This window comes from Megascapheus bottae, chromosome 28, assembly GCF_031878675.1.
Source record: "Megascapheus bottae isolate mThoBot1 chromosome 28, mThoBot2.hap1, whole genome shotgun sequence".
Lineage (NCBI taxonomy): Eukaryota > Metazoa > Chordata > Mammalia > Rodentia > Geomyidae > Megascapheus > Megascapheus bottae.
Genome location: NC_143536.1, coordinates 17,857,437 through 17,872,343, shown reverse-complemented (window position 1 = coordinate 17,872,343; position 14,907 = coordinate 17,857,437). Strand labels below are relative to the sequence as shown.

At 39.9% G+C, this 14,907-nt stretch overlaps 1 protein-coding gene across 2 annotated transcripts in view; it reads right to left on the bottom strand.

Moving 5' to 3' along the window:
* Window positions 1-14,907, bottom strand: part of LOC150045368 (uncharacterized) — a 51,187-nt gene that overhangs the window by 19,597 nt on the left and 16,683 nt on the right. For both annotated transcript variants that reach the window (XM_090319843.1, XM_090319842.1), the window contains exons 5-11: window positions 11,849-11,919; window positions 9,901-9,970; window positions 9,164-9,214; window positions 7,867-7,955; window positions 3,206-3,230; window positions 1,683-1,753; window positions 677-746 (exon numbers count right to left, since the gene is read on the bottom strand). In XM_090319843.1, the coding sequence (XP_090175969.1) occupies window positions 677-746; window positions 1,683-1,753; window positions 3,206-3,230; window positions 7,867-7,955; window positions 9,164-9,214; window positions 9,901-9,970; window positions 11,849-11,919 (447 nt within the window). The remainder of the gene's footprint in view (window positions 1-676; window positions 747-1,682; window positions 1,754-3,205; window positions 3,231-7,866; window positions 7,956-9,163; window positions 9,215-9,900; window positions 9,971-11,848; window positions 11,920-14,907) is intronic.

Below are 14,907 nucleotides of genomic sequence, written 5' to 3'. Positions count from 1 at the left end.
ACACATACTTTCTCTTCTTTGTATTCTCTACTCATTTCTTTGGTTTCCAGGGCTGAAGTATGACTTATACCTCCCAGAACCTTTCACCATTGGGTCCCAGCTCCAAAGGATTTCCTATCTTCAGCATCTTCACTAGTTGAAACATATTATCTCATATTCCAGGAGAAAAAACATTGCAAAGAAATTTATTGGGGAGAGTACCTCAATATTCTTTCTTTGTTTGACTATATTATATTATGTGCTTTATAGTGTTTGAATGTGGTATGGCCCAAAAGTTAATATTCTGGATACTTGATCCTAAGTGTGTCAATATATGGAGATAATAAAACCTTTCAGAGATAGGTTTTCACAAAGATAATTAGGTCAGTTTGAGACACCAACATAAGAAGTAATCCATATAGATTTCTTAGATTCATTCTCTGGAATCTATATATTATATGTTATATATATATAATATGATATCTAATATATACATTCTATATTATATCTATTATAATATATGTATATTGTATATTCCAAATAATTTAGAATATATATTCTAAATATAAAGCAAGCCTCTGAATCTCTGGGGGTTTCTCTTATGCCATGTAATCTCTCTTCTCGGGAGATTTGTAAAGGAATCTATCATCAGGCTAGCAGGTCACAAGAAGAGACAAGACAATTCTACTCATCTCACCATGCAGATCAGTCACTTGCACGTGACTTAATTCATTCTCCTTATAATTTGTACTTCCTCCTTCATCCACCTATAATGACAAAAAGAAGTTACTGTGAAAACAAGGCTACTTTGTGTCCTACACACCTGTCTGTTCATTTGGTTGCATTAGAAATCAAATGAAAAACTGATCAAGTCACAAGAACCTACAGCTATACACTAAAAGGACCATTGCCAAGAGATATGAGACCTTAATGGGATTTCTTGAGTTGATTACTTTTTGTCCATTTCTTTTGCCAGTCCTGGGGCTTGAACTAAGGCTTGAGCATTGTCCCTGTGTTTTCTCAAGGCTAGAGCTCTACCACCTGAGACTCAGGCCAAACTCCAGTTTTTTCTTGTATGTGGTACTGAGATATTGAACCCAGGTCTTCCTGCATGCAAGGCAAGCACTCTACCACAAGGCAAAATTCCCAGTCTCTGTCCATTTTTAGGGAGTGATAATTACACTTTATTTCATGGATTTTATTAAATGCTACTGCGAGCTGAGTGTCAATGGCTCATGCTTATAATCCTACCTAGGAGGCTAAGAGCCTGGGCAGGAAAGTTTGTGTGATTCTTATTTCCAATTAACCATGAGAAAACCTGTAGTGCTGTGTGACTAAAAGTGACAGAGCACCAGCCTTGAGCAGAAGAGCTCAGGGACAGCACCAAGCCCTGAGTTCAAGCTCCATGACCAACAATAGAAAAATGTTTCTGTGGATAAAAGTTATTGTTATAAATTTTGTAAATTACTGAAGGTCATTTTTTTCCTCTTTTATTTTCTTCGCTCCTAGACAGCTGTCTACCACCTGAGTCATAATTGCACATTTTTAATGTTGTCCACAATCAGATTTCAGTTGGAAAATATCTATCCCTTCATATTCCCTTAAAGGACTATCATACACATGCTTATGTGATTGTATTACAATAAGTTTAACAATGGAAAAATAGCAGTACTTGTATTTCACACAAAGATAGGCACACTTACTTCATCTTTTATTGACTCTTCCTCATTTGTCCTGGATTGAGGAACAGAATCCTGCATGGTCTCAGAGGCCACTGGGAAGAAACAAATTGATGGTCAGTAATATGACAGTGTTGCCTGGGATTATTTAGGATCATTAGTTGATGTGGACATGGGACAAGAATAAAAGGAAAGGAGAAAACTAGAAAAAAATAAGAAGCATCAGAAGTTTTATATTTCCAGCTAAAGGAAACCTATTCAATGTGATAGTGTTTAAAAGGTGTGTGAGCACTAAGGTCCATGCTGTGCTTTATTGACCAGATGTGACTCCTTCTTTTTCCTTTCAGAAACTGAACTAGATTTCCATTACCCTGTTGATACCTTCCAAGATCTTTTTGCCTCCCAAGAATAATACACTCATATATATTCTCTTTATCATTGTTCTTATACTGTACTTAGTTTTAAGCTAGTTATTCTTTGTAATTTCCAAATCCATAATCCAGTAATACTGAAATGCTACTGTTTGCAAATATTCACTAGCAACATGTGGTTTGGTTTCTCCCTTTTCTTGACTTGATTTTGCAGACACAATGTATGAGTGTTGATAGAGCCAGTGGCCCCATCTCACAATATACTCCAAAAATAGACATTTTTTCCTGGAGTTTGGCATGAGGAAAAAATAGATAGCCTCTAACTCCTCTGTCCTAGAGACTGAATCTAAGTGGGGTCCAAGTTTGTAAACAAGTGGTACTCTGTGTTACTTGTGACCATACCTATTATCAATATGCTGTTGAATTTGAGTGTTTGCAAAGTACTTGAAAATCATATTGATTACAATAAAAGAAATCTTTGATACGTAATTGCTACAAGTGCTGACAAAGGCCACCATCACTGTTACATGTTCATCAGCACTGTTCTATTCCATGTCTCATCACACTCAAACCTGGGAGATGATCCTGATCACAGCTTATAATTGTGATGTTAATGACTGGAGAAGTCTTTTCCTACTTGTACCATGGGGCATGTGACCACTGAAACCAACTCAAATGACTGACAGCTCTTTGTAAGCTACAACACAGAATCAAATGTGTAATACCCTGACATGGTTACTAGGTATTCCATGACAAAACAATACAAGTCTAGTTCGGAGAATCAACACTGGGTCTATGCCTGGCTTCAAAATATCCTTGTCCATTTTCACTGTGGGCCAAGTTTCTCTGCATCATAACCATATGAGTAGTGGGGATCCTATTTTACCATTAGTTTTACAGATATTAGGTAATAACTCCATATAGACACACTTACAGATACCTCCCAACCCCTGTTCACATAACCACACTCCACCAAATTGACATAGCTGCTTCCAGGGACAAAACAAGATGGTCAGACTTGTTCCTTGTATCATGGTTCCTGCTCAGCACACCTTCATTCCTCTTTTCCATCAGGAAACTGGAATCAAGATCAGCTTCTGAACAAAAACAGGCAAGAAAGTCCAAACCTTCTCAGAACTTAAATATTTCCTAAGCCTGGGAGTTGAAAATACATACGGTTTTCCAGAGCAATGGCATCCACCTAGAGATAGAGAAGAAAAAGACATTATGAGAAATAGGTCATGTCCAGTCCTATATACACTATTTTTCGCTATGGTGATGTTAGCATACTAAATAGGAAGATCTGGCATTTCAATGTACACCTGAAATAAAATCTTTCTAAGGAAAAAGAAATAAGAGGACATGGGGCTGAGTATGACTTGGGCAAAAGCAACATAGAATTTGGGAAAGACTTAATGATGGTCAGTAGATATCTTTGACTTCTAAAAGGAAAGAGAAGAACATTGATGTCATTTCCATCCAATGATATTATAGGAGAAACTGTGCATCAGTACAGAGTAATGCTGATAAAACATGAAAATTCTGAGTCTTGAGAGTCTCTATATACTTTCCTTAGAAAGACAAAATCAAATGTCAACCAAATATATACCAGGAAATAAGCACCAAGAGTGGGAAGGAAAAAGGGGAAGCAGATATAATAAAGAGAAAATGAAAGGAGAAATATAATTTTTAAAAATTCATTGTAGCCAGGTGCCAGTGGCGCATGCCTATAATCCTAACTACTCAGGAGGCTGAGATCTGAGGATCATGGTCCAAGCCAGCCCAGGCACTAAAGTCCATGAGATTCTTATCTCCAATTACCCACCAGAAAAGGAAGTGGTGCTGTGGTTCAAATGGTAGAGCATTAGCCTTGAGCTGAAGAGCTTAGGGACAGAACCCAGGCCCAGAGTTCCAGCCCAATTGCCAATCAAAATAAAAAAAAAATCAGGGCCGGAGTGTGGCCTAGTGGTAGAGTACTTTCCTAGCCTGCATGAAGACCCAGATACGATTTCTCAGTACCTCATACACAGAAAAAGCCAGAAGCAGTGTTGTGGCTCAAGTGGTAGAGCACTAGCCTTGAAGAATGTCCAAGGACAATGCTCAATCCCTGAGTCCAAGCTCTAGGACTGGAAAAAAAATGCAATGTACATCTGCAAAATTAAGTAAGCAAAGGGGAGTTGTGAGAGTGAGGTGAGAATGTTCAAAGGGGCAACACTGACTGAGGCACAATGTATTTATAAACTACTTTGTTGAATAGCAACTACCTAAAGATAATAAAATAAATGAACAAGTAAATAAAATAGGGGAAACATCACACAGAAAATAATGTAAAGCATGCAAGGCAATATTATCAGAAAATTAGAAACTAAGAATTAAAGACAGACATCACCAATGACAAAGGAAACACTGAAATCAGTACAACAGGGAAACTAGTGAAGGGTTGATACTTGCAAGAAAGAGAAGAGGCCAATGTTTCCAAAAATAGTAAATAGGTGGCTGGGAGTATAGCATAGTAGAGTGCTTGCCTAGCATGCACAAAGTCCTGGGTTCAATTCCTCAATACTGCATACAGAGAAAAAGCTAGAAGTGGTGCTGTGACTCAAGTGGCAGAGTGCTAATCTGGAGAAAAAATGTCCAAGGACAGTGCCCAGGCCCTGAGTTCAAGCCCCATGACTGGCAAAAAAAGGTAAATATAATAGTTGAAGGTTTCAGATAACATACAAGAATTGAAGATAACCACAGTTGAGATGTCAAAAACTGAAAAATATGAACACAAAGGCACAAGCAAATAATAAAAACTGTAGCACCATAGTTTCTACTGGAAATAAAATAGTGATTTGTAATTGATGTTCCTATGACAGGGAAAAATGACTAGGAAGTCATAGTCTAATAAGTCATACTGTAGCAAGTAGCATCTGTGGCCTAAAGGGAATCCTTCCAAATTCTGAGGAGTAATGACATAAAAGAGAATGAAAAGAAATATCACACAATGAAACCCTTTGTGTTGTAGATACATGGAGCAAAGCATTGAAGACCCACAAGAGGAGACATGATGGGCATAGATTTGATACCAGTACTGCTTGCTTTAGGTATGACGGCCTTAATCCCCAAGCCATCCAAGACCTAAGTTATATTATTTCCATGAGCACTTCTAATAAACAAACAGACTCCCGTCAACAAATTACATAAAGAAACAGGTTCATGGATAGATGGCAAGTAGTAATAGTTATTGTTGACAATAAAGCCAACAAGAGAGATATGGAGGAACTGAGTGACAGTAGGACTCGCTTCTATATCTGTTTAGGAGTTTATCAGTCATATATTAGAAAATAAGAGTTAATAAAACTTTGCATGCAAAAGACATAGCTAGCAAGATAAATAAAAGCCCACAGGATGCAAGATGTTTACTAGCTATGCATCAGACAAGGGCCTCATATCTAAAGTATACTTATACTTCCAACAATTAAGTACCCTGCAAAACAAATAAATCCTGAAAGAAAAAATAACCCCATTAATAAGTAGTCAAAGACTTCACAGAAATAAGAATGGCCAATAGACATATGAAGAAATGATCAATATCTCTGGCCACAAGAGAAATGCAAATCAAAGCAATTTTGAGATTATACCTCACCTCAATTAGAATGGCCATTATCAAGAAATCTAATAACAGATGCTGGAAGGGCTGTAGCCAGAAGGGAACACTACTACACTGTTGATGGGAGTGTAAACTTATTCAACCACTCTGGGAAGCAGTATGCAGGTTCCTCAAAAGACTAAACACAGAGCTCCCTTATGACCCCGCAATCCCACTCCTAAGCACTTACCCAAATGTCCACAAGGCCATACTAAAGCCACCAGCACAACCAAGTTCATTGCAGCATTATTTACCATAGCTTAGCTATGGAACCAACCCAGATGTCTTTCAGCAGATGAATGGATCAGGAAAATGTGGTATATATACACAATGAAATTCTATACTGTCATCAGAAAGAATGACATTGTCATATTTGTAAGGAAATGGAAAGACTTGGAAAAAATCATGTTAAGTAAAGTAAGCCAGACTCAAAGAAACATAAGCTCCATGGTTTCCCTCATTGGTAATAATTAGTATATTTTTAGGATTTTCCTAGCAGAAGATCATAATCGTGCAATGACCATATAGGATGATGCTAAGTGAAATGAACTCCAGAATATGGAAACAAGATTTCTCTTTGTGATTGTTGTTTTTATGTTGTTTGTTTTTTTGTCAGTCGTGGGGCTTGAACTCTTGGTCTGGGTGCTGTCCTTGAACTCTTCAGCTCAAGGCTACCGCCCTACCTCCTTGAGCCACAGTGCCAGTTTTCTTGTGATTAATTGGAGATAAGAGTCTCATGGACTTTAGTGCTCAAGCTGGCTTTAAACTGTGATCCTTGATCTCAGATTCCTGAGTAGCTAGGATTACAGGTGTGAGCCACTGCAACCAGCATGCTTGTTTTCCCCATTATGGCTTATTTCTGTTGTTACTGTATCTGATTCTGGTACCTGGTGTATTGTATGTTTGTTTGAATTAGACAAGGGAAATGGAACATTAAAATGGTGAGAGAGAGTACAAAGTGTGAGCCATTGTAACAGCAATACACACAAGACAATATGCCAGGAGTATGGACTAGTGGTAGAACACTTGCCTGCATGCACAAAGTCCTGGATTCAATTCCTTGGTACCACATACACAGAAAAATCCAGAAGTGGTACTGTGGGCTCAAGTGGTAGAATGCTAGCCTTGATAAAGCCCAAGTACAGTGCCTAGGCCCTGAGTTCAAGCCACAGAAATGGCAAAAAAGAAAAAGACAGTATGATGGAAATGAACTCTACAACTTGTTGGGGAGAGGGAAAGTGGGAGAAAAACATGAGAGGTGTAACAATGTCCAACAAAAAATATACTCACTACATTATATTTGTAACTATAAACCCTATTTACATCATCCTGACAATAGAATTTAATTGAGAAAAAAAGAAGCAATAGGTCTCTGTCTTTGCACAATTCAATTAAGGAATTACAAGACTGACTCAAGGCAAGTGGGGGAGACACAGAAAATGGAGTAGGAGGTGGCTGAGGAACGTGTGGAGATTCAGAAGTTCTTGAGAGTTGGATGATGAATTTGAGCCCAGATAACCTCCAAAGTTTACTTACAGGTAACAAGTCCTATCTGCTGCTCACTAAAGTGCTTTCTGTAGAAGGATTATGTCCTTACAGGTCTTCAAGGAGAAAAAATCAGAGCCACACCTGAGCAGCTTTTAGAAGCTATTGCTATGATGGTGAACGTAAGGTGGAAGAAATTGTATTCTCCATTTGTGGACATAGGATTTGAGTCCCATTCAGCTGAGCCTGCTGAGGAGAATATCTGCTGACAGAGAATGGAGACATGGCACTACACTGCATCCCCTGCTCCATAACTGATTCATTCTGCAACCTTTATTAAACATGAATAGCTTCTTGAACCAGTTTTATTATTTGCATATATAGTTATTATCTATCTAGCACCACCAACAAATATGGATCATGCATTGTAAATCAAAAGAGTTCATCAGAACCAGATGTATATTTTAGTGGTAGAATCATGTATATGCAAGGGCTTGGGTTCAATCTCTACTACCAAGGAAAGACAAAAGCAACCAAAGTCAAGCCTGTAAACGTGGGTATAAAGTGGATGAAAATATAAATAACCTGAAAAAACAAAAATAATCAAGTTTCTGTACAGACTGATAGCTAAAGAAAAACAAGTAAATGTAGGAGAAGACTAATAGAAAAGAAGTAATTGATAGAGGAATAGGATATAGAGAAAAAGGAAATGCATTACATTCTCGTTGGTGGTCTCTATCTTCACATCTTCAGAATCACTGGATGAAAATTCTGCATGCACCTCAGCAATGACAGTGATTGTGTGATCTGGAAAAAGAAGAATAGAATGAATGCTTTGACAAATACTTGGGACTCCTGTTTCTCCAAGGATTGTATAGAAGAAACTCAGAACTCAGTGTTGCCTCATGCATGGGCTCATGTCTTCAGGCTTCAGTTAGGTTATACTTGGGGAAGAAAGTATCCAGATCTTAAGATCCTTTTCTAGCTCAGATTCTGTGACTATATGAGAAACTGAATGCTCAAAGGGGAAATGGCTTTATCAATTTGTCCTCATGAAACTGGCTACCCCCTTGTGCGTGCACACACACATACTGAAACCTTTCTCTTTCCCTCATATAAATTGTGGCAGTTTTCTTTCTGCTTATAATCCTTAGCATCATAGATTTTTCATACTGAAAACATATAATAAGAGATGAAGAATACAGTGTCCTTTTTCCTATTTATTCCATTTCATAATGCCCAGATACCTAGCATTGGATTAGGTTCCTGTGGTGTCATGTGTAGGGAAATTATAGTTTAACTGCATATTGGATGATTTTTTATCATCCAATGATTAAATCCATTAATCATGGAATAAGGAGAATGACTAAGGAGACTTTACATCTTCACAATCCCATAGCTGAACTCAGGGATTATACCTAGTCCTCTGAATGTGGGATTTGGATAAAGAGTGAGGGTATGAATAGAGAATACACTGCTCATTCCATGGGAAATTAACCCAGGGTATGTAGGACGCCAATAGGAATATTCTGAATCTCATTTTACCCAGTCAGTGACCTTTCAAAAACGAAGGCAAAAGAAAAGCAGGATAGAAAATGTTTTTAGGTGGTTTGAAATTGCAGAAGATAATCCAAATCCCAACAGAGGTGAAAATCTCCACTCTATGTTGACCCAGTATCTAAGAATCATGCCTGTTCTATTAGATTTCTCCAAACCTGGGTCAGCATCCCTAGACATGGAAATAAGTAAATTCCAAATGATGGGATGTTTGTCAAAAGCAGAATCATTAAGAGTAAGGCTTGTGGAGATTATTGTTTTTAAGTACTACAGAAAAAGAGACTGTATCCCCAGTGTTAGTAATTATCCTACACTGTTATTCCTATTTCACTAAAGCATGACAACATATTCCTTAGTCTTTGTGTTCTATTCTCCCTGCTTTGGTCTCTACATCCAAGACATAACCTCTGCCTCCCAGGATGCTTTAATATTGACTCTCAACTCAAAACGTTTCCTACCTTCAAGGTCTTCCTCTTCACTAGTGGAATCATATCTCCTTGTATTCCAGGCTTTGGAGACAAAAACATTGCCAAGAAATGTATTAGAAATAGTACCTCAGTCACTCCGTCTGCATTAGACTAGATTGTAGCATGTGTTCTGTGTTGTTTGGATGTGGTTTGACCCAAAAGTTCATATTTTGGATGCTATCCTGAGTGTGGGAATATTAAGAGATGCTTAAACCTTTCAAAGGCAGTGTTCTCATGAGGATAAAAGTTAATTTAGATACACTGCCCTACAAATTATTTATGTAGTTAACCAGGCCCCATGTTGCTCCATGTATTCTTTTATGTGTTCTCAATGCAAAGCAACCCTCTGAATCCTTAGTCTTCTCCCATAGCATGTAATGTCTCTCCTTGATATGCATAAATAGATATTGTGAAGCAATCTGGACTCAGACTAGCTGTCTATAAGAAGAGACAAGGGGCCAGGAGTTTGGCCTAGTGGTAGGGTGCTTGTCTAGCATGCACAAAGATGCAGGTTCAATTCCTTATTAACACATACATAGAAAAGCTGGAAGTGGTGGTGTGGTTCAAGTGGTAGAGTGCGAGCCTTGAGAAAGCCCAAGGACAGTGCTCAGGCCCTGAGTTCAAGCTTCAGGACTGGCAGAAGGGGAAGGAGAAGGAGGAAGAAGAGGAAGAGGAGGAAGAGGAGGAGGAGGAAGAAGAGGAGGAGAGAGAGAACTTTGCCTTCTCACCATCCAGGTCAATCACATGCATGCGATTTACTCCATTCTCATTGCCATTTCCACATCTTCCTGCATCCCCCTGTATTAATAGAAAAGGAACTCCTGTAAAAGTAAGGCTTTCGACCTCCAGGATATTGAAACAAAAGCCATATAATGAATGATTGTTGTCCTTAATGTACTATGTTGTCTCTCATCTCCTTTGCTGTCCCTTGGTTATCTCATATTGTTATAGTATCTCACTTTGTTATCTGATATATTGAATTTATTTATATTTGGATATTTGAAATTTGATAGGGAAGGGGGGAAAACCAAGACGGGTTGGGGGTGTGGGGGGGGAGGGAAATGGGTACCAAGACATGTGAAAGGGTATCAATGTATGTGAATTAATGCACCTTCTATCTGGCAAATGTCATGTAACCCTTTTACTAATTACAATAAAATAAAATAAAAAAATAAAAAAAACATAGTAGATTAAGAACAACAATCACACAAGATATATAAAAAAAAGTAAGGCTTTCCTGTATCCTGTGCACAGGTTCATTCATATGTGACATTAGCAAAAACACTGATCAAGTAAAGTTAACATAAAAGTACTGCTGTCAAAAAACTATGATTGTCAAAATCTAACATGACTGAAGCTATTTTTGCAAATACAAAATTTATTTGTCTTATTTTTTTTTGGTTGGTTGTAGGGCTTGAACTCAGGGCCTAGGTACTGTTGCTGATCTCTTTTGCTCAAGTCTAGCTCAAGGCTAGCTCTTCCACTTTCGAGCCACAAATCCACTTCTGGTTTCTGGTGGTTAATTGGAGATAAAAGTCTCATGGTGGAATCTGGAATTTGGCCTAGTGGTACAGTGCTTGCCTAGCATGCACGAAGACCCAGGCTCAATTCCTTGGTACCACATACACAGAAAAAAGCCAGTAGTGGTGCTGAGGCTCAAGTGATAGAGCTCTAGCCTTGAGAAAGCCCAAGGACAGTGCTCAGGCCCTGAGCTCAAGCCCAGGCCTGGCCAAAAAAAATTACCTTTCACACAATTTTATTGAAAAAAATAATAACCTGGAAAATGCTCATTGGGATACCTTTTGTAATTTACTGGCAGTAATTTTTTTGCCAGACATGGGGCTATAACACAGGAACTGAGCACTGTCCTTGGGCTTTCTCAAGGCTAGAGCTCTACAGCTTGAGCCACAGCACCATTTCCAGCTTTTTCTATGTATGTTATACCGAGGAATTGAATCTGGTTCTCCATGCATGCTAAGCAAGCAGTTTATCACTAGGCCAAACTCTCAGCAAAGTACTGGATTTTCCTTTTCCCTTTCCTTTTCTTTCTTTTTTTTTTAATCTGCCGTGCGGCTTGAACTAGGCATTCTACCACTTGAGTCACAGTGCCACTTCCAGTTCCCTGGCAGTTAAATGAAGATAAGAGTCTCACAGAACCAGGCATGATGGCTCACACCTGTAAGCCTAGCTACTCAGGAGGATGAGATCTGAGGATCAAGGTACAAATCAACCCAGGTACTAACTTAAAGAACGTGAGACTCTTATCTTCAATTAATCACTAGAAAACAGGAAATGGGGCTGTGGCTCAAGGGGTAGGGTGGTACCTTGAGCTGAAGAGCTGGAGGACAGTACCCAGGCTCAGAGATCAAGCCCAATGACCTACCAAAAAAAAAAGAGTCTCACACTTTTGTGCTTGGGCTAGTTTTTAACCATGACCCTCAGATCTCAGCCTCCTCCATAGCTAGATTACAGGTGTGAGCCACACTGACAACAATTTTTATGTGGTCTGTAATCATATCTCAGTTAAACTATAACTCTCACTTCATATTGCTATAACTGGGAAAATGAAATTTTAAAACAATATACATATTTATGGGATCATATTGTAAATCACTGGGAAAAGAAAGAAATTGTAAAAGCAATTATTGTATTTCACATGAAGATAGGAAAACTTACTTCTGCTTTAGACTGGTCCTCCTCATTTGTCCCTTGCTGAGGAAGAGACTCCATCAAGGTCCCAGAGGCAACTAGGAAAGACACAGATTGATTGTGTTGCTTGTGATTATTCAGGGTCATTAGTTGGTGTGGACATGGGTCAAGAAAATAGAAGAGTCAGGTGGCTCACATCTATAATCCTAGCTACTTAAGAGACCTGAGGATAGTAGTTCAAAACCATCCCAGGCAGGAAAGTGTGTGACACACATATCTCCAAAAAAGGGGCACTGTGACTCAAAGTGGTAGACTGCTGTCCTTGAGCAAAAAAGCTCAAGGTACAACCCCCAAGTTCAAGCCTCACAACCAACAACAACAACAAAAAAAGAATATAAAGGAAAAGGCAGAGTTAGAGTCAGGAATAAAATAAGACAGAGAAGCTTTAGCTTTCCAGCTAAAATAAACCTCATGAGTTTACAACTGATCAAAAAACAAAAACCAAAAAAAAAATTGCTATCAGAGGGACAAAGATGGCGCTAAAACAATAGAGACCCAGGCTCGCTCTCTCCCTGGGAAATCTCAGGAGCCAACTGTCTTAAGAAAAAATCAATAATTACAAATTTAAGAAGCAATGGAAAACTACATGAACAAGAAAAGAAACATAGATAAAGCTTTTAACCCACAAACTCAAAGAATTAGAAACACAAAGACCCCTCCTCCACCCCTTGCCATGGAGCTTCTGTGCCAGTGTGCTCTGGTGGATGGCAGAGCCAGGAGCCCTTCTATTCCAGCATGCTGCAGAATCCAGATAATCAAGCATAGGGGGGGAGGGGACTCAGAATCCTGCCCCTCTCTCCAACAGGTCCCTCCCCCAGGCCTTTGAGTCTAGAGACTGACAGGCAGGCGCTAAGACCCAGCACCCCAAAAGTGGGTGTGGGGTGTCCCTGCTCACAACTGCCTGGCAGCTCCCCTCCCCAGGCCACTGAGACTGGAGACTGAGGAGTACTATGACCCAACACCCCAACAGTTGGTGGGGGTGTGTGCACCTGAGTGCCTCTGAGTGAGCCAAAACCTAGTGGGGCACCCTGCTGCTGGAAGCCTCTGAAAAATCAGCACCGGGGGGCAACCCAACTGAGACACAAAAGGACCCACAGCCAAAAACAACCCTGTACCTCCAGTGGAATTCAGGGGTGCATTCTGCCCTAGTGTGGAAAAACAGAAAGAGCAGGGGAAGCAACCCTGAAACACAGTTGGAACTGAAGGGCAGACCAGCAAGGGCCAAGCGCGCACTCTGGGAACCAGAAAGGCGCTGCTCCACCCTACTGTGGAAACCCCCAGAGCGCACATCCTCAGCTGTACCCAACCCCTGGGAACAGGGCCAGCAAACTAGCACCAGTTGGGCTAGCAGAGACCTAGCTAGGTGTGGAGCTGCATACAGCTTTTAGAAAATTTTTGGGCACATCAGCAAAGGCTGCATGCTCAGACCCAGAACTTAGAGTATACTCCACCCCACTATAGTGGTGTTAAGTTGAGAGCGTGGGCACAGCCAGCAACTATGTGTCTCCACTGGGAACCAATGGGCGTGTCAGCAATAGCCACTCATTCCTATTGGGAATTGAGAACATGCCCCCTATTGGGAATTAAGACCATGCCTACTTAAGGGTGGGAAAAGCCAAAAGAGAATACCTACAGCTGAGCCCTTCTGCTAGTCACCAGATATAAAAGACAACCACAACTGTGCTACTCAGCTGAGGTCCAAGCATACACTCAAAAAGCAAATGCCATTCATGATTCAGAACAGGCGGGAATGCCAACAACAGCTACCCAACCATACCGGCAATCACCTGTAAGCCCCACTGCAGTAGAACCAGAGGTGCACATCATCAGCTAGTCCCTGCTGCTGAGAACCTGGTGGACAAGCCCCAACAGTGGTTCTATCTAGCAGAATCCCAAATACACAGATATTTGTGACCACTTCGGGAAATCAGCTGTACACTCCTCCTGACCCCAGAAACACCAAAAGTGCAAATCCACACCTGGACCCGCCTACCTGAAGTCAGCAACGGAATTAATTGGGCTGAGAATCACACACATACACAGATACCCAGAGAGAGCCGCCAGCCCCAAACCAAGTAAAGGCCACAACCTATTGACCACGGAGCAAACTTACAACAGCAGTTAGCAAGCTCTGAACTCCCAATGCGGAAATCACAGAGACAAATCATGAAATTTTTAAATAATCAAAGTCCCACACAAATTCCAAAATGAAATGAGTGAAGGGATGATGAGAGAGAAGTCACCATCCAAATAAAAGACACCTGAAGAGACGCGAGACATGATTCTGTTCAAGGAGATGATTCTGGACATGACGCACCTCACTGCCAAAGACAGAAACAAACTTCAAGTGAAGGGATGGAAAATAATTTTCCACATCAGTGCACCATGCAAAAAAGCAGGAGTAGCAATCCTAATCTCTGACAAAATTAACTTCTCAGTAAAATCAGTACATAAAGATAAAGGTGGCCACTACATATTAGTAAAGGGGTTAATTCATGACCAGAATATTACAATTATAAACATTTTCTCCCCCCAACATGGAAGCACCTAAGTATGTCAAGCAAACTTAGAGTTACAGGACAAGATAGACTCAAACACAGTCATAGTGGGAGACTTCAATATGCCACTCTCACCAAAAGAGATCAGCTCAGCAAAAGATAAGCAAAGACACTTCTGAGTGAAATGACACCATGTCCCAGCTGGGCTTAAAAGACATACACAGAGTCTTCTACCCAACATCAAAACACTACACATTTTTCTCAGTAGCACATGTAACATACTCTAAAATAGATCATACAACAGTTCACAAAAAAAAACTCAAGCAGATACAAGAGGACTAATAGAATCCCCTGCATTCCATCTAATCACAATGGAATCAGACTAGTTCTAAACAACATAGTTAAGGGTAAAAAATATTCAAACACTTAGAAGCTGAACAACACACTTCTGAGTAACTCCTGGGTTACAAAACAATCAAAGAAGAAATTCAAAACTTTCTTGAATGTAATGACAATAAGATACATCAC